The sequence below is a fragment of the Macadamia integrifolia genome, chromosome 4 (assembly GCF_013358625.1).
Source record: "Macadamia integrifolia cultivar HAES 741 chromosome 4, SCU_Mint_v3, whole genome shotgun sequence".
Lineage (NCBI taxonomy): Eukaryota > Viridiplantae > Streptophyta > Magnoliopsida > Proteales > Proteaceae > Macadamia > Macadamia integrifolia.
Window position 1 is genome coordinate 10160953 of NC_056560.1, and position 25599 is coordinate 10186551.

A 25599-nucleotide genomic window follows, 5' to 3' on the forward strand; every position below is an offset into this window, starting at 1 on the left:
TGTAATAAATATGTCCTCCATAATGTAAAACACAAACACTCTGTGACCAGAAAAATGTAATTTTAAATGTACCCATAATTAAGCTTCTTTTTTTTGGGGGGGTGGGGGGTTTGGTTTCAGTTTTGTTTTGAACGGTTTATTTCATTTCGTAATTAATAGAACCTGAACCGATTACTAATCAGTTTATAATTAGGTCCAATTATTCAATTTATTACTAGCTCGGTTTCAATTTAATAGTTTAGTAACTTTAGTAATTCGTTTTTATTTTATTTGTATTCGATCAGTGGTTTATCGATTTAAACAGTTCTAAACTTTTGAAAGTGACATTTTCTCGTCCAAACCAAAACCAAATTGAATAATAATCGGTTCATCAGTTCCTTTTTAAATGATTCAATTTGGTTTTGTTAAAAAAAAAAAAATCAATTTGAAATTGACACCCTTACCCACGCCAGATCCACATAGATAGGAGCCTAGTAATAGGAATTGCAATGGATACAAGACTCTTTGAATAAATTTTCCTCTCCCTCATCAATGATCGGGTATGGACGTACAACTGAGATTGTCATACGTAAAAAAAAGCATATCAAGTTCACGAGGCTCCAGCCGCCAGAAGGTCAGGGAAGCCTTACCCCCGCTTTGCAAAGAAACTGTTTCTTACGACCACTAAGTTGCAATATTATTGCACCGGGGTCCACCCGCTGAGATGGTCATATATACTTTGGCCTAAAACCTGGCCAGCACCCCCCTCCCCTTCTATTCATTAATTGCTATGTTTGGATGCCAAGAAACAAATAATAATAAAAATGCGAGACATAAATCAAACATTGTGTTATCATGATTTTTACCTTATTATAATTCTTTTTTCTTTTATCGACATCCATACATAAGGTTCAAGAAATTAAAATAAAAGGAAAAACATAATGAGGGTGAGTCCACTAGATAATTTAATTTTGTTTTCGTTTAGCTTTACATGTCCTCAACATTTCCCAATCAAACATGCGAACCCTTGCTGATTCCAAAGTTTTAAAACATCAACTGATATCTCTATTCTCTAATCTGATTGTATATTGCATGCGTCTCTAATAAGGATATTGCTCAGAATAGAACAAAAAAGGCAGAAGAGGAGAAAAGGGAAAATAAAAGGTTTAATGAGAGAACACATAATTACTTTATATCCAAGCCAGTTCAAGTGAAAAATCAAACATAAATTTTCAACCTTTTTTTTTGGTCCCTTTCCTCTTCCCCCTAATAATAAAGCATATAAAAAAAGTGCTTTTTTTGGGTGGGGGGGGGGGGGGTTTAACAATCAAGGATATAATTACACACCTTCCAATAACACTTACTTTGGAACACAAGCTAGAGTGAACTTTTTTTTCAGAGGAAGAAAGATGATGCTCACTATCTTAAGACCTAGAGAAGAAATCATGTGCTTCTTCATACTTATCTAAGACAATGTTGTAGAGAGGATGGATGGGCTCCAACAGGTTGGAATATGGACCAAACAGTGACCTTGGCAATGGTGAAGAATCAGCAAGCTTAGACCAGCTATATTGACACACAGAGAGACCACAGAGACAATAACAAGTGTGATAATAGTCTCTATGCTTCCCAGGTTTATCCCTGAACCCTCCTTCCTGTACCTGCATTCAAAATAATAATTCAGATTTATGTCTATCCCTGAAAAGAAATGGATGAACTACTAAACATTAGTCTGGCCAGAAATCTCTAACCAGTACTACACATGGGAACCCACCAATCCAGCAGATGAAAATGGCTTGGTCATGATTCAATTTCCCATCTAGAAGCATGTAATGGAGTGATAAGATTGCCTAATATGTGCAATCTTCCTAGTAAAAAAGTCCAGGAGTTGCCCATTGGACTTTGCCAAAAAAAAGACACCCAAGGCCTGAAGGTTTATACGATGTTGATAAAACAAAAAATTGGTCAAACAAAGGTTTATACAATGGTTTAAAACTCAAAATTGGCAATAAAAAGTTACTTTGGTAGACTGGTTCCAAGTTAAGATTAATTGGCCAGTGAGGTAACTGAAGGACATCCAAAAAGGTCCAAAAAATTGACCACTCACTAAGCCCATACCAGAAAGTGTACCTGAGAACAAAGGAGTATATATTGCTGGAGTGCAATGCTGTGAAAAAGAGGCTCCAACTCGGCACGCCCTTTGACAAAATAGTAACCAATATCGGAAAGTTCTGCATCAGCTATATTAAATCACACATATAAGGGAATGGGAACCACACAAATGCCTATAAAATCTCTAGATGATTGCAAAAGTGACAACAGATTCAGAGCACAAAATGTTCAGATCTGACAGAATAAGATAAGGGGAACTCTTAGAATAGTGCCAATAACTAGTGATCAAAATAATATTACCTCCACCTCCAAAATGGGAAGTCTCATCATCATCAGACGAAGTCAGTTCCAAACCGCAAACCTGTTTGGATAAAGTAGAAGATGCTGCAGTTTTTATGTTCCCTGAGGTCAGGTTTCCTTCACCAACTTCTGACGGCCTCAGTTGTTGATCAATGAGTGAATGTAGCCTTCGTATTAATGCAAATACACCCCCCTATTGATTCCCCCACCCACCCCACCACACCACAACACAACAGAGATTAGGGCCATGATTGGCAGAGAACTAAGAGAACCAGAGCACATGCCGAAGAATATTACCTGCCAAAAGGAGTAACACCCATCAACCAGTTTATTTGCCCTCCCCTGAAATCCACATTCCACTCCCTGACGAAATGCTACCCAGTTCTGTTACCAGAATGACTGTTAGAAATTTAGAATAGAAGATTATATTCACGAATCCCTAATTGTTGCAAGAGAAATTAAATCTGGGGCACACAATGATAAATTATTTGGCTAACTTCCCTGTAGGAAAGCTCCTGATCTGCATAATCTAATTTAGTAAGCAACTTCGACCCTAGTGCACATACTCAAGTAGAGTATTGCTAACTAAAGAAACATGAATAAATTATATTAATAAAGGACAATGGTGATACTTTGTTTAACCTACGCAAGATAGGTCAACACAGAATTTCAGAACCATATTAGGCCATCTCCTCCTGTGGGTTCTTCCCCCCACACTTCTTTTTTTTCCCTTCTAAATCATGCGTAAGGTTTGTTATCAACAAGTTTCAACTCTAGATGACAATTTTATATTAAGAACCATAAATATCACATGGACCCAGCCAAGTTTGCCATATGAGAGTTGCTAGGGTTACCAAATTTGACTAGATTGAAAGATCATCTATCTAATTTAACTCAGAATCAGACAATTTCCTTATGCATTTTAACAAAATTAAATTTTCCCCAACAAAAGAAGGCAAAGAATTTGCCTCTTCCTAGTTTTGATTCCAGATAAATTGGAAATTTCCTCTTTTAGAAGCTGAGAGAAGTAAACTGGATTTTGAGAATAAAAAGACAAATAGAATTCAATATAAGCAGAAAAAATATCTAACAGATTCTCTAATATAGCAAGCTGATTTTTATACCTTTTAATAGCAAGCATAATACATGAAATAAATAAGTTATAAAGAGAACATGACTTACATATATGGTCTTCAATTACAGAATTTCACACTTCAATACAAATTTTTCTCACTTTACTTACAAGCATATTCCAATAAGAGAAAACACAAACTCTACTCACTTTATTATAAGCACTCAAGGCTGGAAAAGAAAATGCTAAGATTTCTTCGTGCCCTTTCAAGGAGAGGGAGCTTCCTTTTATAGATAGTGGACACCAAGAATTTCTTGAATTTGGTTGAGAGATGCATTGATGGGCCTTGATGGAGTTGGCGACGAGAAGGCATCAAACCAACCAGATGTGACCTTTGAACAGCTAAAGATAAGGTGTTCTTATCACAAATTAGGAATACCTAATAAGGTGTGAAGCAATTGTTGGAAGTTGATAAGCTTTAGGCAAAAGTTATATTATTGTGTAGTCCAGCTGGGCGAATGAAAATAAGCCATGAATGAGATTCTCTGGCATTCCACGTGGGATGGCCCACTATTTTCTAGAAGAGTCTCAATTGGGTGAATTATTAAAGTGTCCACCCGTGACATTCACTATAATGCGCTTATAGTGCTGCGTGACGCATGTCAAGACGTCAGTCTGACTCGAATAGCACTAGATGTGGATGCTTGACATCTGGCAAGAATCAGAATAGTGTGTCTGATTATCATGGCACTGGGTCAAGGTGCAGTGAAACTTCTTCTCCTCTCTCTCTCTCTCTCTCTCTCTCTCTCTCTCTCTTTTTTATTTTTTTATTTTTTTTTATTTTTTTAATTTTTTAATTTTATTTTTTATAAATCTCAGGCCGTTAAGCGAATTGGCTTCCGTCATCCGAAAGAGGAAGAGTCGATGCAGAGGAGGAGGATGACGGGGTTGGGTCTTCGGGCTAAATATTAAACCCGATAGTGGTTAAAATTCGCTCTTGGATCTATTCATCAGATAAATATGGAAGACGACACCTAGCAATGTTGAAGATGTTCAAAAAAGGCGTTTAGGCTGCCATTGTGGATGAAGGGACAGATCCGAACCAATGCCCTTTTTAGGCACAAATCGTGAACCAGTTAAAGGTGAAATGTCGAATTTATCCCACCATTTAACCATAATATGTCGTTCTAATGTGGGAACATAATTCCATACTTCAAATTCATCAGTAGTCAACTGATACTATCAAACTACCGATTCGGCTGTTGCTAAAATGATAGCAACCGGATTTTCTAGCTAACTTTGCGGTTGGTGGGATTTCTATTTATCCGAAGAAGTTCGGAATCAAATCCTTAATGTTGTCACCAATGTTCCGCATAATCAAACTGAACAACTCGTTGATGGTACTTTTGCCCAACGAACAATCTATGTTAATCAAGAAGATGCGGCAAACACTTTGGTTTACACTATAACCTCCATTTTGGACCAGCTGAAATCTTAGTTGATCGAACAAGAGAACAACTTATGAATCTTCGATGTCCTACACTATCTCATTATAGATGGTATAGATGTCTTTTTTGCTAAAGTCTTTATTAGAGATGACTGCAACAATGCCATCTGGAAAGAAAAGTTTCTCTGGTTTACCCCCTTTATTTGCTCAAAAGGTTCGGTATAGGTTTAAAACCAAGCACAATGGCACAATTCCCTTCGAGCAGTACACCTATGGGGAATTAGCTGCCGAAGTTTGTAATGAAAGTCTTCAATTCTGCTCAGACCTTAAGTTAAAGAAACAATTGTCGAAAGAAAGACAAGCTGGAGTCAGAGAATTAGGAGATTTTTGTGAGCAATTTGGTTACGAGAAGATTCGTCTTCCAAGCAATAAGAAGACTCATAAAAAAACTCTCCAAGTTTTCTAAGCCAAAGTATCAGGCTAAGCAATATAGGTCTAAACCTAAGCGCTTCTTCAAGAAACGCTTCTTAAAATCTCGTCCTCAAAATTTTTTTTCCTAATAACAAACCCCCTGTTTGTTACAAGTGTGGAAAAGTAGGACATTATCAAAACAAATGTCGAAATAAAGCAAGAATCAATGCCTTAGAGATTGATGATTCTCTAAAGCAAAATCTTGAAAAGGTCTTGCTCAATTAGCTTGTCCAAGCCTGAATCCGACACCGAGTCTGACTCAGATCAAGAAATTGTTCAGCTTGAATTTGAGAGTGATTTATCTGAGTTTAAAAGCCAAACTCACCACTGTAGTTGTGATCCCTATCAGGCAATGCTTAAAGAAAATGGCTTAATGTTTCTTTCAACCGAAGAATCATTTCTCTTAAAAGCAATTGACCAAGTTACTGATCCAGCAACTGAGGCCCAATTATTACATGAATACATTACCTTAGTAAATGACAACACTCGGTCTTGCCCAGTTCCTGCCACACAACCTACTGTGAAAGATTATAACTTTAAAACTATAATCAACCGGGTTAAAGCTACTTCTCAAAGCCGAGAACCCACTGTTCAGGAACTTCGAAGAGATCTCAACGAAGTTAAAACTAAAGTTAAGTCTCAAGCAAAGAATACAGACTCTTGAACTATATAATGAACACCAGTTGATTGAGCCAGACTTCGAAGAAGAAACTTCCTTTAAGGACCTACTAGCAACTAAAGATACAGTAGCTAGTACCTCTGCAACTACTACTGCAATTTCTCCCGAAGATTCTCAAATCCTTACTGTTCAACAGGTTCAAACTCATCGATGGCACATAATAATTGATATTGTTGTCAATCGAGAATTTAGCCAGAAAACTATCGCCTTAATAGACTCAGGCGCAAATATAAACTGTATTAACGAAGGGCTTGTACCTTCTCAATACTTTGAGAAGACCACTCAAAAACTAGTTAAGGCTGATGGATTTAGGATGCAGGTTGAGTATAAATTCCCATCTGCCTCTATCTGTAATAATGGATACTGCCTAAAGACCCCTTTTATAATGATAAAAGGACTTTCTCAATTTGTTCTTCTAGGCACTCCATTCCTGTCCCAGTTGTATCCATTACGGATAGACACAGTTGGTCTTCATTCAGTGATTAATAATCACCCTATCACTTTTCATTTCATCATCGAACCCCCTAAAGTTCATATGGTGAATGAAATTCGGACTCAAATTCAGTCCAAAGACAAATTTATATGTTCTTTAACCTCTGAAATCCAACAAAAGAGCATTCAACAAAAAATTGATCCTACAATTCAAGCTAGAGTTAAAAACTTTCAAGCTCAATTTGAAAATGAAGTTTGTTCTAAAATCCCTACTGCATTTTGGTCTCGAAAAACGCATATCGTCACTATCTCTTATGAAGATTTTTCCGAGAACCGAATTCCCGCGAAAGCTCAGGCAGCTCAAATGCTTGATTATTTAAGGGAAACTTGTCAGAAAGAGATTTCTAAACTCCTTGCTAAAGGTTTTTATTAGACCCAGTAAATCTCCTTGGAGTTGCACTGCCTTTCATGTGAATAATAATGCCAAAATTGAACAAGGTGCACCCAGACTTGTAATCAATTATAAACCCTTAAATAAGGTTCTTAAATGGATACGGTAACCTATCCCTAATAAAAGGGACCTTCTCAATAGACTATACGCCTCAAGCGTATTCTCTAAGTTTGATATGAAATCTGGGTACTGGCAAATTCAAATAGCAGAAAATGATAGTTATAAGACAGCCTTTGTTGTCCCATTAGGTCAATACGAATAAAATGTCATGCTTTTTTACCTTAAAAATGCTCCCTATGAATTTCAAAATATTATGAATCAAATCTTTAATCAATATTCGCAGTTTATAATTGCGTATAATACTGATGTCCCCTATTTATTCCCAGGACATTGCTCAACACTGGAAACATCTTAATATTTTCCTCTTTGTTATTCGCCAAGCAGGATTAGCTGTCTCAGCTAAAAAGATAAAACTATTTCAAACTAAAGTTCGTTTTTTGGGACACTATTTCATTTGGTTCCATTATTCCCATTGAACGAGCGATTCAGTTTGCAGATAAATTTCCTGACGAAATAACAGATAAAACTCAACTTCAAAGGTTTCTTAGTAGCCTTAATTACATTGCTGAATTCTACAAGGATTTAACAAATGATGCCAAACCTTTATTTAACAGGTTAAAACAGCAACCTGACCCATGGACATCTGTGCATACTAATGTTGTCAGTAAAATAAAGTTCAAAACAAAGGAGCTTCCGTGTTTAAACTTAGCATGACCTGACTGTTTTAAAATTGTTGAAACAGATGCATCCGTATTCGGATTCGGAGGAATCTTGAAACAAAAATGTCCTAATCTTCCAAAAGAAGTCTTAGTACGTTTTACTTTAGGCACTTGGAATTCAACCCAACAAAAATATTCTACAATAAAAAAGGATATTCTTTCCCTTGTTTTGTGTATAACCAAATTTTAAAGTGATCCTCTTAATAAAAAATTTCTTGTTCGGGTGGATTGCAAAGCGGCTAAAGATGTCCTCGAGAAAGATGTTAAAAATCTGGCCTCCAAACAAATCTTTGCTCAATGGCAGTCGCTTCTTTCTATTTTCGATTATGATATTGAGTTCATTAAATGAGATACTAACAGTTTACCTGATTTTCTAACCTGAGAATTTTTACAGGGCTCCTAAGTAGAAGGCTATAATCCCTGCCTCTCCTAATGAAGAAGTTGCCTCCTCTTTTTTTAGGCAACTACAAGAAGCATCCACTCCTATTTCAATTCAGACTCCTTCAACAACCTTAAATAAGGCTGTTAATAATTCTCTATTCATAGAAACAAATTTTATCCCAGTCATTACCATTGAAAACATCCACCTTCACCACACCCCATCAGAACTTGCCACCATTTACCTTCGCGACCATCTCCATCCATCTTTTGGTGATAAAACTCGTTATTTCTATGAAAGAATCCTTGAAGAATCTCAAAGTGTTCATATTCAGCACTCCCCATCGAAGTTCTCATGTTAGGGCTTATTCGAAGCTCAATATAATAAACATCATAGGGGATCGTGAGTATGGATCTTCTCCCTCATTTAAACGAGAATTTCATCTCTGGCCTTAAACTCAAGTCATATGATTATGCTAATTATGTTAAAAGCTTGGGACATTGTATTTTTATATCAGAATGACCATGAAATCCATTCCTGGTTCGTGAAGTTTCATCTTCAACGTACCTTATTAGGTGTTCCGAACTGGTTTTTACAATGGTTCTTCACCTGGGGACTACCTCCTTTGGAATTCCTTCCTTCAGCTCTTCAACAGTCTGTTACTAAATTTAAAAATTTCAATCAACCTTTGGACTCCCGGATTCTCTTCGTCCAATTCTTTATCTTATACAAAGTTTCCTGGATTCTTCAATGGAAGTATCTAAGGATGTGAATTTGTAACCGAAACCGTTTACCGAAACCAAACCGATCCATTTACACTGAAACCGCAAAACCATTTAAACCGAACCGTTAAAACCGTTTAAATTGTTTAAACCGATCCGATTAATCCGTATAACAATTAAATAAAGAAAAGGCAGTAATCCGTATAACAATTAACAATTAAATTAAGTGTCCATCCTGTTTTGGTATGATTTATTGCAATTCAGTTCAAGTTTAGGCTTTAGATCATGAACTTGTAACCCATATATGTTACTATGTTATTATGTTATCATAGATGGGGTATTTTGGCTGAACCACCTGTCATTTTAATATTTTATACTGTAGAAGGCTGGATTTGGATGTTGTATGATATTAGTTCTAAATGTTTGAGAATGACCATGCAAAGAAATAGTACTAGATTGTCAAATTAAGACATACCATCGTTAATATAGAATCTCTTATTTGTGGTTGCCAATTATTTTTTGATAAGCTTATGATCTTCAGTTTAGAGATGGTTGCAAGTTATATCAAATCGATTGTAAACCGTTTTACAAACCGTATGGAATAAATCGAAACCAAAATCGTTTAAAATCGTGAAACCGACACCGTTTAGAAACCGCACCATTTAGAAACCGAAACTGTTTACTAAACGGTCACGGTTTCAGAAAGTAGAACCGTTTAGTAAATGGTGCGGTTATGTGGTTTTAGTCAAATAAATGTGAACCTAACCGATCCGCATCGTTTAAATCGAAACCAAACCGATTAACACCCTTAGAAGTATCAGTTGACTATTGATGAATTTGAAGAATAGAATTATGTTCTCACATTAGAACGACATATTATGGTTAAATGGTGGGATAAATTCGACATTTCACCTTTAACTAGTTCGCGATTTGTGCCTAAAAAGGGCATTAGTTTGGATATGTTCCTTGCATCCACAACGGCAACCCAGACGCCTTTTTTGAACATCTTCAACACTGTTAGGCGTCGTCTTCTATATTTATCTGATGAACAGATCCGAGAGTGAATTTTAACCGCTATCAGGTTTAATATTCAGCCCGACGACCCAACCCTGTCATCATCCTCCTCTGCATCGACTCTTCCTCTTTCGGATGACGGAAGCCAATTCGCTCAATGGCTTGAGATATATAAAAAAAAAAAAAGAAGTCTCACTACACCTTGACCCAGTGTCGTGATAATCAGACACGCTATTCTGATTCTTGCCAGATGTCAAGCATCCACATCTAGTGCCATTCGAGTCAGACTGACATCTTGACATGCGTCACGCAGCACTATAAGCGCATTATAGTGAGTGTCACGGGTGGACGCTTTAATAATTCACCCAACTGAGACTCTTCTAGAAAACAGTGGGCCATCCCACGTGGAATGCTAGAGAATCTCATTCATAGCTTATTTTCAGTAACCCAGCTGGACTACACAATAATATAACTTTCGCCTGAAGCTTATCAGCTTCCAACAATTGCTTCACACCTTATTAGGTATTCCTAATTTGTGATAAGAACACCTTATCTTTAGTTGTTCAAAGGTCACATCTGGTTGGTTTGATGCCTTCTCGACCCCAACTCCATCAAGACCCATCAATGCATCTCTCAACCAAATTCAAGAAATTCTTGGTGTCCGCTATCTATAAAAGGAAGCTCCCTCTCCTTGAAAGGGCACGAAGAAATCTTAGCATTTTCTTTTCCAGCCTTGAGTGCTTATAATAAAGTGAGTAGAGTTTGCGTTTTCTCTTATTGGAGTGTGCTTGTAAGTAAAGTGAGAAAAGTTTGAATTGAAGTGTGAAATCCTGTAATTGAAATATATATATATATATATAAGTCATGTTCTCTTTAAACTTATTATTTTCATGTATTATGCTTGCTATTAGAAAGTATAAAAATCAGTTTGCTATACTAGAGAATCTGTTAGATATTTCTTCTGCTTATATTGAATTCTATTGGTCTTTTTATTATCAAAATCCAGTATACTTCTCTTAGATTCTAAAAGAGGAAGTTGCCAATTTATCTGAAATCGAAACTAGGAAGGGGCAAATTCTTTGCCTTCTTGCTTCCCTCGCAGCTTAAAGCTTATCTTTCCTGATCCAGTGCAAATTTAGAATCACCTACGCATTCAACTACATGAATATTTTAAACCATTATGCAGGTTCACGTGAAGATATTGCATTCAAGGAACGCTAAAAGAAAATTCCACACAAAAGCACCACGTATAAGAGAAGTTGTTCCCTTACAATTAGACTGGGCAAGTCCAACCGATCCGATTCGTTGATCAAAATCATTGCTGCTAAGCCACAAAAGGTGTACCTATTGCAACAAATGTTCATGTTTCTGAGAGGTTTTCCACAAGAAAATGAAGACAGAAATGCAGAAGACTAAAACACAAAAATCAAACAGTATACAGAGATGAAGCAACCTAAATAGTTGCAGATAAATCAACCAATTTTTTTATTTTATTCCTTTAACAGAAAATTGCTCCCTAAGTATATAAATGTAGAACACTTTAAAGTGTTCCAAATAGAACACCAGAGAAACATGAAAAACATGAAATTTACTTCAAAGCCAAGCATTTGCCCAGAGATGAAACATACCCACCATGAGCTTCAGAACCAGGCTCTCCAGCAATACCACCTTCATATGTCTGACAGCTACAAGGATGATGCAAATGAGGACGATAATTTGATCAGTTTATACACAAGTTGACAGACATTTAAGGAGAATGATCCATGTAGGTAAAATATCTAGTGCATTAATTATCGCGTATAAAAAGACAATTTTAGATGCATCTGGGTAGAACTCCAAGGAAATTCTATAGACAACTAAGCCATGTTGAGCTGCAAGTCAGATATGAAAAAGAAATAACAGATGGATGAGGGAAGGTCCAAATATTATCTTAGAAAATAAATTGCAACTGCAATGCAAAACAAATTGCAAACAAACTACTTATGCCAACCTTAGGATATAATCTCCTACATTCTGCACCAGCTCATAATCCAAAATCTTCAAAACACTAGCAACCTGGTCAAAAGGAGATAAAGCCACAAAAGTCCACAAATGTAAGAAAGAAAAAGGTTGAGAAATATGTTATCATCAAGAGATGGTTTATTGAACTATAATCCAAGAGCAGCTGAGTATTCTGGTTTCCGATCGATCTTATTCCATGTACTAAGGGTCAGTTAGGACGAGCACCAATCTATATAGTGCAAATCAAAATGATGAATTTTTTTTTTTTTTTTTTTTTGCGGGGGTGGGCGGGGGACAACCCTTATAGATAATCCCATGCCATCCAAAAGTATAGAGAACCAAAACACAATCAGCATAACCCAAAAATAGCACCAACTGCATTATGGCATGTACAAATGTATCTGCTAATCGGCACCAGGATATGGAGTAGACATGTCCATACATGCCATGGAAAAATCAGTTAAGACAACATAAGCAAAGTTATTCACATAAAATATGAATTCTATTTAATGTTTTATTGTCATAAATCAATCCAGTGAAAATAGTATTGAAATATAATAATTACAGAGCATATAGATGAGTTAAATGTGGTTAATTTACTTAAACAAAATGACTTGTTGGCTTCCTTTATGTGCTGAGAATTTCAAGCCATCTAGGTACTGCATGCAGTTGTGTCTGAAATGTCTTATCCAGACAATTTGATTTTATAGCTTCTAGAAACATATGCCAACCTGAAACTCGATTTATAATCACAAAACATACAAATACAATAATACAATAATATCCGAGTTTTTTTTTTTTTGGGGGGGAGGTGGTGAGGGGGAAGGAGGGAGGGGGAGGGAACAGCTAACTTACAGAAATAGCAGTATAACAAGCCCGAACATCAATTTCACCTGCATCATGCATTCTGATGGGAAAAGAAGGGAAGTATGTAAATACATGAGGCAATAATTTAAAAATACAGGCCATGTTCTGATTTGTCAAAAATGTCAGAATTCCAATTCTTAACTAATAAAAGGAAATGCGAAAAATGAGGACACATTGATAAAATCACCATTAATAGATCAAATCTAGGACTTTCAAGAATCGTAAAATTAAAATATAAACTGAAATCCACCACCCTCATATTCCACACACCTCTTCCTTAGTGTAAGAAACATTAAGCTGGGTTGACCCCACAAACTCAATTACGTTTGAAAATTAAGGAAACCCATGTTCACTAATACTCAATCATATTAAAGAGGATTACAAATGGTTTCTTGAGAACAGATTACCAGTAATTTTTCTTTGGGGGTCCAAAATTAAAAAATGCAAACAGGTCACAAGTATAAAACACCATTAAAGAATCTTGAGTTGTAAAAGGCATTACAGTGTAAAATTTTGAAATTATAAGGTATATTTTGTCCTATGATATTACCACCTTAGATTCTTTACCCTGTAGCACGCAAAAATAAATTTTGGTCCCTGGGAAAACATAGTAATCCACTTTCAAGGGAACACATTCACAACCTTCATTGCAAAGAATGTGTTATGGCAGCCTACAAAAATGAGAACACCAACAAATCTGCTAGTACACCAAACTTTTTTGATCCATGGCAATTAGAGCCATCAAAGAGCAGAACAGACCACTCCAACATAATGTGTGAGCCCAAGCTACAGCTCAATTGATTGTTGAGATACATACAACAATGAAACAGCTGAAGTCCAGTATAAACACTAATGATAATATGATCCAACAAGCAATGAATAGGTATACAACCGCCAAAACAGAAAACTATCTCAATCAAAACATAGACAACCTTATCAAACCATGAATTGTACTGTAATAAAGATGTGGATCAAATTAAGCATTCATATCTAACATAAAAACAAATACACTAGTTTACTCCAACAACTTCTTTGTAAAACTGGAGTTCAGATGGAAAACAAGACCAGCAAAACATGTGCCTTCTGAAAGAAAGGCCAGAGAAGAGGAAAACAGTTTTACAGGACTGATAAAAACATACAAAGCCAGGGTTAGCTTCAGTTGTGCTTTAAAGCCGACAAGCCGTGTAAGCAGGACAACATAAGTTCCACTATCATTGGTAAAGTACATAAGTAATATAAGATTTTTGGAGATAAACATGGGCCTCATAAATCAGAAGGGTAATAAACAAACAAATAAGTTTGTATAGATTTCCACTGAAGAGGGGAAGGTATTGAATCATCAGGCTTTCAGTTAGAATAAAAAATTCAGAGATTCAATCCAAATCACTCTGAAGAAGATGACACACCTGAAGGCCCCCGATGGCTGTTTCATCCGCAACATGAATGTGCGCATATTATCTCTGGAACATTACAGAGCTATTATATCAGATCACTTTAAGATAATCATGAAAAAATACCACTGAAAAGGTGAGCCAATATATAGTATGACTAACCACCTATTAATTGATGACAAGGCCCTCTGACCACCCAAAGTAAGAAGTGAATTTACAGCACCATAAGTTGTTGCAAGATGAGGTATCTGAGGTACATGCATGTCAGTAAAAGACATAAATGAAAGAACCAATAATTAAGATCTAATCTTTACCTACCCAAAAGGAAATAATAATCTGTTAAAAAGATCATAAAGAAGTGATCTGTTTGTAATGGTAATCAGCTAATATATAATGTTGATGTACATGAAATAAGTCAAAAGCTCAAACAAGATGACCTATAATACCAGCCTATCCACAGAGAGGAGGCCATACACCAGAATTCCACTGAGAAAATATGGAAGACATCAGCAGGGTATTATGAGTGACTTAATCCCATTGCTTTCCCTTTAATATTATATATATAATGGGAGAGATGATGTTTGTTCAAAGATTAAACGAAGAATATTTCTCCTATACTTAGGCCTACAGACAGTCAGAGACCACCTTCAACAATGGACTCAAGTAGTTACTCCCAATCAAAAGACTGGAGAAGTTAAGAGCACTCAACCAAGCCACCTTCAATCAGAACCAGGTTCATACTGTTAACTTAACCAATTTAAGATGTCCTTGAATAGCTTAAGTCTCAGTTGCACTTGGATTCACAAACCCAATAGGATTGGAAAAGGATCCAACAATTCCTCCATAGTTAATATGAGACACACCACTCATTCAGCGGGAAGGCCCTGAACACATCCAGATGCTTTGACTTGCTAACAAAGATTTTCTTCGAATTCCCAAGACAATTCAAAATTTCAACCCCCTGAATTTGTTTAGAACAAGAGACCCCCAACCATCACCAGAGAGTATTTCAAATCTTGTGGGGTGACGAACAATTTTTTCCAAATGTCCTTTACATTGTCCTTCTACTTTTTCAATTATCCTACTATTGTTGTATTTCTCTCTCTCGCAAGTCGCAAATCCCTTCTTTCCCTTCTCCTCCCTCTATATACATGTAGCAAGAGAAATAATATAGACAGAAATTCTATCCAAAATAACATGTAGAGATAGAGAGAGAAAGAAAGGGACAACTGGAATTTGGGAAAGAGAAAAATGTGATAGGAAGTAAATTGAGAATAAGCATATGAGAAAAGAGAGAATGAAGTGAGAGTTGTGGCACATAAACGCATGGTTCATGGTTTCGACTGATACCGTCGAAATTTCCCACATTTTCACGGTATCCCAGGACTCCGATACCAAATACCATGTGACTTTTAAAAGTCACTGGTTTCGACCAGTATCGACCAAAATTCCCAATTTCGGTCAAAATGTGGGAATTTTTTAGTAGACCGATGGGTTCGACCATTTGGGTTGAACCAGCCTTTATAAAACCTTCTTAAATGGGAAGCCAAGCTTTTCTCATTTCAAAATTTCGACCCTCTCTCCATATTTCTTCTTTGTGAAGTGAGAAACTTGAGAAAACACTCAATATTTCGCCCTTGTGCCATCAAATCTTCATTCTAAGCTTGGATTTTACACATTCATAGCTAATCTACCTAAGGAAGGGAGCTTGGACCAAGAAAGTAAATCCCATATTCCCCAAAAACCCTTTTTTTTTTTTTTAATTTTTTTTTTTTGGCACTACTTGGAATTGAGTGTTGAGTGTTGAGAGTTGAGAGTTGAGAGTTGAGAGTTGAGAGTTGAGAGTTGCGACTTGAGAGATTAACTCACAATTATGTAATATTATTATTTATTTTCCTTTACATTATGTTTTGTTTGTTTTAAACTTTTAATCATGTATTTCACATTTTTAGTTAGTAACTTATATTTGTACTTTATGTAGTATAATTTCAATCTACGACTTAACGTACATTAGCAAACTTTGGTCAACATCACATGTATGACTTTAGGTGTTTTTCCTCTGAAACTAAATATGTGAATGGGTTAGAAAAGTCTAAAATAAGTCGTACACAAAAAACAGGAAAAAAAAAAACACATTTTCCGGGTCAAAACCAAAGTTTCCACCAAACTGGGAAATTTCCCTGGTTTCCTCGAAATTTATCAGATTTCAAACGAAATTTCGGTCTCCCCAAGGGTCGAAACCAGTTATTTTGAACCTTGCATAAAGGTGGTTTATTCCAACATAAATGTTCTTAACAAAGACAATGACACGAGGATTAGTTTGCCAAAGAGCAGATATATACTTGCCTGTCCAGGCCCACCAGCATATCCACCACATGGATCCTGCATGAATATAACAAGACAAAGCAGAGCTTAAAAATGTCATATATAAAATGATGAAAAACACAAATTTTTGGCTTATACCCAGAACAACAACTAATGCCATGATATTCAACAAATTGTAGTTAGAGTTTTTGCAATTAAAATCAACAGGCATACATGAGGTAAAAGATGACGCCTGAAACATCATGCTGAGTAACACAAGAATTTTGATCCCATAACTCAATTGTAGCAATTAACTAAGATATAAAATAACCAAGACATTTCAAGTCTCATACAGAACCCAAACATGGTGGGACTTCCAGACCTGAACCACATCACAAAACTCTCAAATTTTCTCATCAAGCAGTTCTGTTTGAATTTGCCACAAACTCGAGCAACTAAAATACCTATTGTCATTAAGCTACTCCTAATGCAAAAAAAAATTACAGTTAAGAACTTCTTGAGCCACTCCTAGTGCTAATATAAGAAACTAAAGAAGTCAAGAGATTTTAATTAGATCTAATAAAAAATTGGCAGCTAATACTAAATCCTAACTAACAGCTGATGACGTTGGCCTCAAAATCTTCAGGTAAAACTTACATGCTACAACAGTCCCAATTGCTTTCTAATTCAATTAATTAAGTAGTTTGCACATAAGACTCCTCTAGAATCAGAATACTATAGCCATTGAGGCAACACAAGAACCGATTAATAAGGATGGTCAACAAAAAGCTCACAAATTTTCACTGATCAGATCTGTCTTTTTCTCTCCACCCCCACCACCCTAACAGAAAAAATGATATCAGTCTTCTCACTTCAACTTTGGAGACATCTGGAAACCCAGATCACAAACCCCCAAGCAGATGCGCTAGACAAGAAGGGAATAGGCAGGATTCAAATGATTAGATATTATTTGTTTGCTTAATGTGCTGGTTTTAACCTCCAGTTGGTGGCTCTGGCCTTTCCCCCTTCACCTCCCTCCCACCACTCACACTAATGAATTGGTGGACTTGGTTAGAAAGAGAAAATAATAACAATTTCACAGCCAGGCTCACCATTGTTCATTATTAAATCTATTCTTCTTCTACCCCCCCCCCCCCTCCTTCAAAGCAAATATGTTCAAATTAACCTCCAGTTATTGGCTCTAGCCTTTCCCCCTTCACCTTCCTCCCTCACTCACACTAATGAATCGGTGGATTTGGTTAGATTCAAGAATAACACTTTCACAGCCAGGCTCACAATTTTTCATTATTAAATCTATCCTTTCTTCTACCCCTCCCCCACCCCCCCCTCAAAGCAAATATGTTCAAATTAACCACTATTACCTTGCTTCCATTTCGTACACATCTCATTCAGACCACTTCCATGCAGATGTGCTAGCAATGGAGAGAGTAGCCTGCGGTTATAGATCCAACATTACTTTCTTGATTTGGTTTCTTCAACGCATGCTCTTATCCAGCAGTTGGCAACTTTATTTCTCTGAGGCTCAGGAGTTCTCTTCCTGATGCCAATATATTCTATTCCAACAGTACCATCGCAAGAAGGGAGAAACTAGGCCTAGACCAAGTTCAGTTGGTTCAATCCAGACCTCCCCTCCAGTCCTACATATTCTATCCCAAGTTTTCAGTTTAACTCCAGTAAAGATGGGTCAAGAGTAATTAATGCATGTGTGCTGAAAAAGATATCAATCAATTCCAGCCCAACTGCCCAAGATTTAGTCAAGTTGTTTAAAGAGTAATAATATGTGCTGAAAAAGAAAAGCATTAACTAATTAGTTGTAATTGGTATCTCAAGCAGTGAAGTTTTATTTCAGTTAATAGGTCAGTTTCTTTGTTAGTTGTGAAAGACCTTGAAAATGTAAACTTCATTAATTGGTCAAAAAGTCTAGGAGGAAGTCCCCATAAGAGTTTAGAACCCTTGTATCCACTCTATAAAAGGAGTGGCATGTAAGCTAGCTAATGGAATAACATAATTTGAATGAAATCTTGGCTTCGCACACATAACTGTGAGATACAGAGTTGCTTGGTGATATCCTTGTTTTGGGTTGATTCTAACCAGCACTTTGGTGAGAAGCCTTGTTCATGTCCCTCTTATCTTTTCATTCTTCCTGTAATTTTTTGGAGTCATTCACATATTTGTTCCGAAAGGTGTTTGGTTGCTGATCATAAGGAACAAACAGTGCATAATTCGGTGTTAGTTTTATTTTCTCACTTCCCTACGATCCTATCTAGTAAAAATTCTGATTCTGTCACCAGACCTCATCATTTGGTATCAGAGTGCATCGAGCGAAGTTCAAATAACCCCAGTCTACCACCCAAAAATCTTCAACTTGCTGATCTGATGACAACACAATTCAAGGAACTGACTACTCACTTAATGATCACGATGTTTGAAATGATATTTCAAAACCTAAAAGCACTTAGCTATATTGCATAGGAGAGGCCAAACCCCAAAAATAAGCATATGAGAAATTAATTTCTACAATACTAATGCTTCAGTACTCCATAATTCACCCAGAAATACTACAAATATACAGTTGTAATGTTAGTTAATTATATGAATGCTGACGTAGCTTCTCCTTTACAGCCATTCTGGTCGAGCGTCGTGGTTGGGAGCACAAACCACTCCCAATATGGATCAATTTCTCATTCAGTACAGAGATAGAAATCAACGGTAGCAAGAAAATTTAATTCTAAATCAAGTCAAAGAAAAATAGAATTTCAAATCATAATCAAGTAATAAGAATGCAGCTTCGAACTTCTAACCTGACAACGATTGAGAAAGTCAATAGAATTGTTCTCCAATTCAGAGTCAACGGAGTCTCCCAATAAAGCAATTGAGTGAAGGATCCAATAACAGAGCCACGGTCGGCTATAACCAAGTTTTATTGTATTCATTAGTATGAAAATAAGGAAAACTCAGTGAATGCAATACTCCTATATATGGAAAAGTTGCAACAACTAAAGCAGGTAAACATAAAATTTCTGAAGATAACTTAGTTGATTTTTTAAGATGAAATTGGCTATTTTGTTTAATAAATGAATTTATCTGAAATGTTATTTCCTATTCATGTCTTAAAAGTACAAGGGCTTCATAATGGGTTAAATAAAAGCACAAGTTACATTAGACTGGGACAAGCAAACTTATGTGAATATGTACACATGCTACAGCATGCAACCTTTGCATTCCTTCCATGATACAACTTCCCCTCTAGCAACTAAACCAAAAGATTGAAAAATAAAAACCATACTTCATGCGTTTTCTCTTCAACAGTATCAATGGAAAACTGGATATCATGTCATCATTGCAGCAAGCCCATAAGGTGGGAGACAGATCAGCAAGATTAACAGCAGACTACAAATTATTTCATACTTGGAAACAAGATGAATCATAGTTATACAGGTTCAACAGAATCCACCAATATAACTGGAGCAACGCATAAGTGAGTGAAAGATATAATTTCACTTAATATTAAATTCATACCAATACAAAAAATATTTTCCTTTCTATTAAAATTTTTAACCATTATTTGTATTGGAGATCTTAGGGGCCATTGCATACAGCAATGGTAAGAGATTCGGACTGGCAGGGAAAATGCCCAGGTTCCAGTCTTGAGGGCAACCACTTTGCGCAAAAAATCCAAAAATTAGAACCAACTCCAAACTCACCCCTCCCAAGACCCAACATAGGAAGGATCAGCACTAGGTAATGGCCCTTTTATTTGTATCGGAAAATCTAGTTTGAAATCCAATGGAAGCATGAGCAAATACAAATTACAAAGCCTGCTCCAAACTTTAAACAGATATTCTCTCCACATCAACCTGAGTTTCTCGTGTGCCTCACCGAAACTATGAAATAAAAAAACTACAGGAGAACTCTATTCATTGCACAATTGAAAATGAATGCTAAATCGACGATGCATCACATGTGAGATTGTTTCATCCACTTACACTAACAAGGAAACTAGATTATGAACGGTAAATCTCAACTGAAAATAAACAATTAAACATGTATTCAGATCCCAAAACAGTATGTTAAATAAACAAGAAAGATGAAATACTTCGCGTCCAACACACAGTAGCTAGGTCCAAGTCGTCCAAGACCTTTGGTGACAAAATCCAGGTGCTTATCACGACGAAGCTCCGACCTATCGAGTAGATCAACAGAACCAATAGTTACAAGAAAAGAAAAAGCATAATCTCTCGAAGAAGGACAAGATCGATACTCGAAAGAAACCCTAGAAAATATGAAATCATAAGAAAATTTACATTATAGTTTGGGCATGGTGAGGAACACTACTGAAGAGTTGATAAATATCGGAAACCTTCGCTTCCACTTCCCACTGCTCGCGCTGAGTTACTGTTGGTCGCAGCCTCTCCGTCTCCATGACTCCGACACTGATGAACTGAGATTACGCTTTTCTTTTCGCTTTATATATATGTGCAGTTGGGTACCCGTACTCTCATAGACTAACTTTCTGATAGACGGAAAATCGGCCCTCTTTAGTGCGCGATGTTACCGTTGCAGAAAAAAGAACAGTGGTTGTGAGTCTGTGAGTGAAGTCACTGAACTGAACCGACGCAAAGTCGCAGACACGAACTGCCGGATGGCGAATGGACTGTGGTGGACCCATGCATGTATCGGCATATGATGATGATGATATGATATAACTCTTGGCGGCCCCCTGGGGCCTGGGCAATGCTTTCTCAACACGCCCGTGCGTAATACGGCGATGGTGCAGATTAGATTGCAGCCATAGGGGTAGAACCGTAGAATGTGAGATTTTTGGAAGTGTGGGGCCGTGAGTAGTCTATGGGTGTCAACTAGGGAAAAAGATCCTTTATAAGATCATCGACTTTTTAACAACTCATCCGGGAGTTGGAAGGAATTGGACATGTATTCTATGGATGCAAGTTTGGCCCTAGTGGCCCTAGTTGGCATAGGTTGCCCAAAAATTCTAACCTTAAGGGCCGGTTTGGCCCTCTCAGGGTTAGTGCAAGTAATGGTCGTCTGGCCTGCCTTGAGCCTGATCCTGATTTTTACCCTGATTTATGAAGTGTTTGATGGTCAATCTTTAAGTTTGGTAACAATTATCCACCATGATTGTATAAACCACTTAAATTTCTTATGTAATGATGTTTTTTAGGTTTAATTTTTACTGTATTTTCCAATTCTAAGGGATTTAGATGCAAAGTTAAATGAATTTTTAGTTATTTCATATTTTGTAGGGTCAGGGTTAGCATATATCTAGCCCTTGCTGGCAAATCAGGGGCAGACTATACCTAGTCCTAAATGGCAAATTAGGGCCTGGGCCAATTAGGGAAATCCTAGCCCCACCTTGTCCAATCAGGGCGAGCTTGGGCTATGTTGAGCCCTACAAGGTTGGCCCTATGTTGAAGTTCTTAGGCCCTGAGTGGGCAAGCTTGGGCCCAACCAGTGGGATTTAGGGTTGGGTTAGGGTTTTAATATTGCCCGACTCTATTGCAACCCTAATGCATTCCCAAAGTGTTGAAAAGGACAAAATTCGTTGTTGCCCTGATTGTAGCTAAGAAAATGGAGTCCCAGAGACAAGTTTGAAAATACCCTCATAAGGTGGAATTTTCCATCACTAACCCTGAGATTCCATTCCCCTTGCTGCTACTAGGGGTGAAGACACTTGGTTACAACCCAGGCAATAGCCAAGTTTCATCCCCATTTGTTAGCAGGTGTTGGGATGCGTGTGCAACTCCTCCCAACCCTTTGATTGTCATTGGATGCCCAAGTTGTTGGAGGGGAGTCAGATCCGTCAACTAGTCTGACTTGGTGAGTTTCGATCTAGCTTAGTCGGTCCCCACCAATTGAAGAGCCCAAATTGTTTCCCCTTAGTTAGGTAGTCAAGTTTCATAGACTAGCCAGAAACATGCTTCTATTTGAGGAAGTCGGTTTATTTTTTATTCATAATTGGGCTCAATGTAATTGGGCCAATCAAGATTTAAACGGACTAATTGATCACGATTTAGAATGGATAAGTGAGTTCCTCTCATGCTCAAATGATGTATGTGATAATCAAAATGCTGAAACCCAAATTTATTAATCCTCAAAGCTCATACAGCAAATGAAATGAAAAGATTAAACAAAATCAATGGGAAAAAGCATTTTTTATGCCGAATATGGAAATCAGTCACAATGGTTTCTTCTCAGCTACATTATTCTGAAAGACTCTCAAGTAGAAGGCAATCCACATATTGGAGGAAGCGCAGAATCACTGATACTGGCTAGCAATTTTACCCTCCTTAACAATGTAATTTTGTGCAGGGAAGTCTTCTCCCTTAAAGTACCTGTCCAGCATGTCCTTTGTTCCAGCTGCATACCTCAACTGCGCCAATTCCCAATTTTCTTTCACAAATAAGCATCCAATGAAACAGAGTGAAGAAATATAAAAAACAGGAGATGGACCAATAAGGAGAAGCATTCAAGAGTTGTAAATACCTGAGCATCAATTGTGGTACCAGAAATATGAGGTGTCATTGCCTGGTTTGGCATGTATCTCCATATATGATCCTTGGGAGCTGGTTGTGGATACCACACATCACCACTATAACCTGAAATTATGAAGAAGAAAAAAATGAGGGAATGAGAAGGATGTGACAATCCTTTAGACCCACCCCCCCCCCCCCCTCTTCCAAAACTGTACAGCAGCAGCTATGGAAAAGAACAAAATCAGATTAAACCTCCAACAGATTCCATAACAACCCCCGGCGCCTCAAAAAGGACGGCGATAGAATTTGACCAATTGGAACAAACAAAAGCAATCCAATATCTGTTTAAAGGCAATCCCCAGAAATAGTAATCCAATATCTGTTCTTCCTTAAGTTGTTTGTAGAAAATGATAACATATTATGTTCATAATCTGGAAATGCAAATCAACAAATTACCACCAATTTGTCCACTGGAACATGCTTCAGCAACTGCTTCAGTATCCATAATTGCCCCTCTAGCATTATTCACAATTAGAACTCCCTTTTTCAACTTTGCAATCTTTTCTTTGTTAAACATCCCTCTGTTACATTGGAAGAACAATCAGAGAAAGTCATAAAAGTAACAAGATATACAAATCTTTGAGAACAAAAATTGGAAAATAATCAGTTTTTCTCTGCAATTTGAGGTTATATAATGATATGATACATCACAATATATTATACAGAAGAGTTCTGAGGCTCTGAAATTGTTTTTCTTGCAAATTATTAGTTCAAAACACAACCAACAAGAGTAATTAAAGGAGGAAGTTTGGGTACAAGATGAAGACCATACTTTGTTTTCTCTGTTAGTGGCATGTTGATGACAACAACATCACACTTTGGAAGCATTGCATCAAGATCCTCCTCAAACTTTGCCCCTGTCTGAGCCTCCATTTCTGAGTCCATCTTGAGCCGATCATGGTAGAGGAGATTACAGTTAAAAGGCTTCAACCTTTGAAGCAAAAGCTTACCAATACGTCCTGCACCAACTGTTCCTACTGTCTTCCCTTCAAGTTCATATGATCTATAAGAAATACCAGCAACATTCCAATCCCCATTAACCACCTGATTGTGACCAGCGACAAAATTCCGTACAAGGATGAGGATTCTCATTAGCTCATCTTCTGCCACTGAAACAACATTACTTCCAGTGACTTCAGCAACAGTTAGACCAGCAGCAGCTGCAGCTTGTAGGTCAATGTGATCAGATCCAACTCCAGCAGTTAAAAGAAGTTGTAAATTTTTGGCTTTCTTTATCCTCTCTGCTGTTACATACGCCGGGTGGAAAGGGGTTGATATTAGAACATGGAGATCAGGAATATGCTTTTCAAGTTCTGCATCAGATAAAAAAAAAAAAAAGCATTAGTTAACAAGTTAAAGAAAAATAATGATAGGATTTTTCAGTAAAATATCACATATTTCAGATCAGCTAAACCAAACATATTGTATACTTACCACAATCAGGCCCTTCTTTGTCATCAGTGACAATGTACTGATGGCCTTGTGATTCTAGCCAATCTCTTATGCCCAAAGCTCTCTCCACAGAGCCCACAAAGTTGGGATTCTTTGAGGCATACTCGTTAGCCTTGTAGAAAACCCCAACTATTTTCTTGCTTCCAGGAGATGCCTGTATGGGACAAGAAAGGAAGCAGAATGAATAAACCATACATAATGAAATGCCTAGCTTCATTAGAATTGATGCAATAAGCTGTTGAACCATCCCTAGGAAGAAACAACTATAGCTGTTAGGATTTGGGTAGAATTCATCCACAAAAACTAGCCCTTATTAGGGATTTGGATAGAACTCATCCTCAAAAGTTAGCCATTAAGGAGGGAAACTTGATTCTATTACCACTTGTTTGAGACTTGTGTATAAGTCATCCTAAAAACTAGCCGTTAACAAGAGGGTCGTATCTGTAAGTCTCTATGTTGACTACCCACTTTCAATGTGAGATTATTATTTCAGCCATCCAAATAAAACCAAACAACCAATAAGGAATCGCAAGCTAACTAAATTGTGTTTAAGTATTGAATCAATAACTTCACAATGTTGAGAGAAAAATGGAAGAACAGTATAATTAGAAAGAGCAGTTACATACATGAAGGGCTCTGGTCATAGGTGATATAGAAGCGAAGGTTTTAATGACAGACGCAGCAGCATTCATCATCATCGCCATTTCTCTCTCTCTCTCTCTCACTGAAGTAGATGAAGCAGATGAAGTTGTCAAGGATGAATGCTTAATAGGTTTGGATACTTTGCTCTGCTACTCTATCCCTACTTATAAGGAGCTTAAGCGCCGCCCAAAGATAACGAACGACCCTGACTCCTCTGATGGGGCATGCTTCGGATTCATGGGATGTGACCTTTTCTCGGATTTTTTTTTTTAATTGGATGTGACATCACCCGCTGGGTGAGGATCTAATCAAATGGCGAAGAAAGGTATTTAATTTGTTGTAAATTAAGAAAATAACCCCTGGAATCTGGATTGGGTGATTATCATATGTGATTCTGTTGTGAAACACCCCTCTTGAGATGTCAGAGTCGTGACTCAATGTAGGGTTGTCAATCGGTTGGGCCGGTTCGATTTCGGTCAAGCTTAATCGGGCTTAAAGACTTTCAAAGGCTACACCGTGTCCGCCCATTT

At 37.2% G+C, this 25599-nt stretch overlaps 2 protein-coding genes across 4 annotated transcripts; both read right to left on the reverse strand.

Moving 5' to 3' along the window:
• Positions 1–1144: 1144 nt before the first annotated feature.
• Positions 1145–21101, reverse strand: LOC122076889 (protein farnesyltransferase subunit beta). Of its 2 annotated transcripts, none has more exons than XM_042642502.1 (14): positions 20726–21101; positions 20518–20604; positions 19223–19328; positions 16443–16478; positions 14262–14344; positions 14112–14165; positions 12694–12745; positions 11828–11892; positions 11466–11522; positions 11109–11181; positions 2689–2775; positions 2392–2584; positions 2110–2210; positions 1145–1640 (listed from the first exon to the last, which is right to left on the reverse strand). In XM_042642502.1, exons 1-14 carry the CDS (start codon positions 20842–20844, stop codon positions 1404–1406), a joined length of 1350 nt encoding a protein of 449 aa, XP_042498436.1. In that variant the 5' UTR covers positions 20845–21101; the 3' UTR covers positions 1145–1403. The 2 variants fall into 2 exon arrangements, with proteins under 2 accessions (XP_042498436.1, XP_042498435.1); XM_042642501.1 differs by having other exon boundaries at positions 2110–2219; positions 20726–21100.
• A 1407-nt stretch (positions 21102–22508) lies between these two features.
• Positions 22509–25282, reverse strand: LOC122077066 (formate dehydrogenase, mitochondrial-like). 2 transcript variants are annotated; one of them, XM_042642837.1, is made up of 6 exons: positions 25054–25282; positions 24410–24581; positions 23748–24288; positions 23372–23496; positions 22926–23038; positions 22509–22812 (listed from the first exon to the last, which is right to left on the reverse strand). In XM_042642837.1, exons 1-6 carry the CDS (start codon positions 25129–25131, stop codon positions 22699–22701), a joined length of 1143 nt encoding a protein of 380 aa, XP_042498771.1. In that variant the 5' UTR covers positions 25132–25282; the 3' UTR covers positions 22509–22698. The 2 variants fall into 2 exon arrangements, with proteins under 2 accessions (XP_042498771.1, XP_042498770.1); XM_042642836.1 differs by lacking the exon at positions 25054–25282 and having other exon boundaries at positions 24410–24777.
• Positions 25283–25599: the final 317 nt, after the last annotated feature.

Excerpts from the sequence above, each read along its gene's own strand:
- LOC122076889 (XM_042642501.1), bottom strand. The coding sequence starts at position 20,844 with ATGGAGACGGAGAGGCTGCGACCAACAGTAACTCAGCGCGAGCAGTGG. Across the intron at positions 14,166-14,261 it reads GCCTTGTCATCAATTAATAG|AGATAATATGCGCACATTCA; the intron begins GTGGTTAGTCAT and ends GTAATGTTCCAG. Across the intron at positions 2,776-11,108 it reads TGGACTTGCCCAGTCTAATT|AACTGGGTAGCATTTCGTCA; the intron begins GTAAGGGAACAA and ends TTCTGGTAACAG.
- LOC122077066 (XM_042642836.1), bottom strand. The coding sequence starts at position 24,674 with ATGGTTCAACAGCTTATTGCATCAATTCTAATGAAGCTAGGCATTTCA. Across the intron at positions 24,289-24,409 it reads CAAAGAAGGGCCTGATTGTG|AACTTGAAAAGCATATTCCT; the intron begins GTAAGTATACAA and ends TATCTGATGCAG. Across the intron at positions 23,039-23,371 it reads TTCCAGTGGACAAATTGGTG|GTTATAGTGGTGATGTGTGG; the intron begins GTAATTTGTTGA and ends TCATAATTTCAG.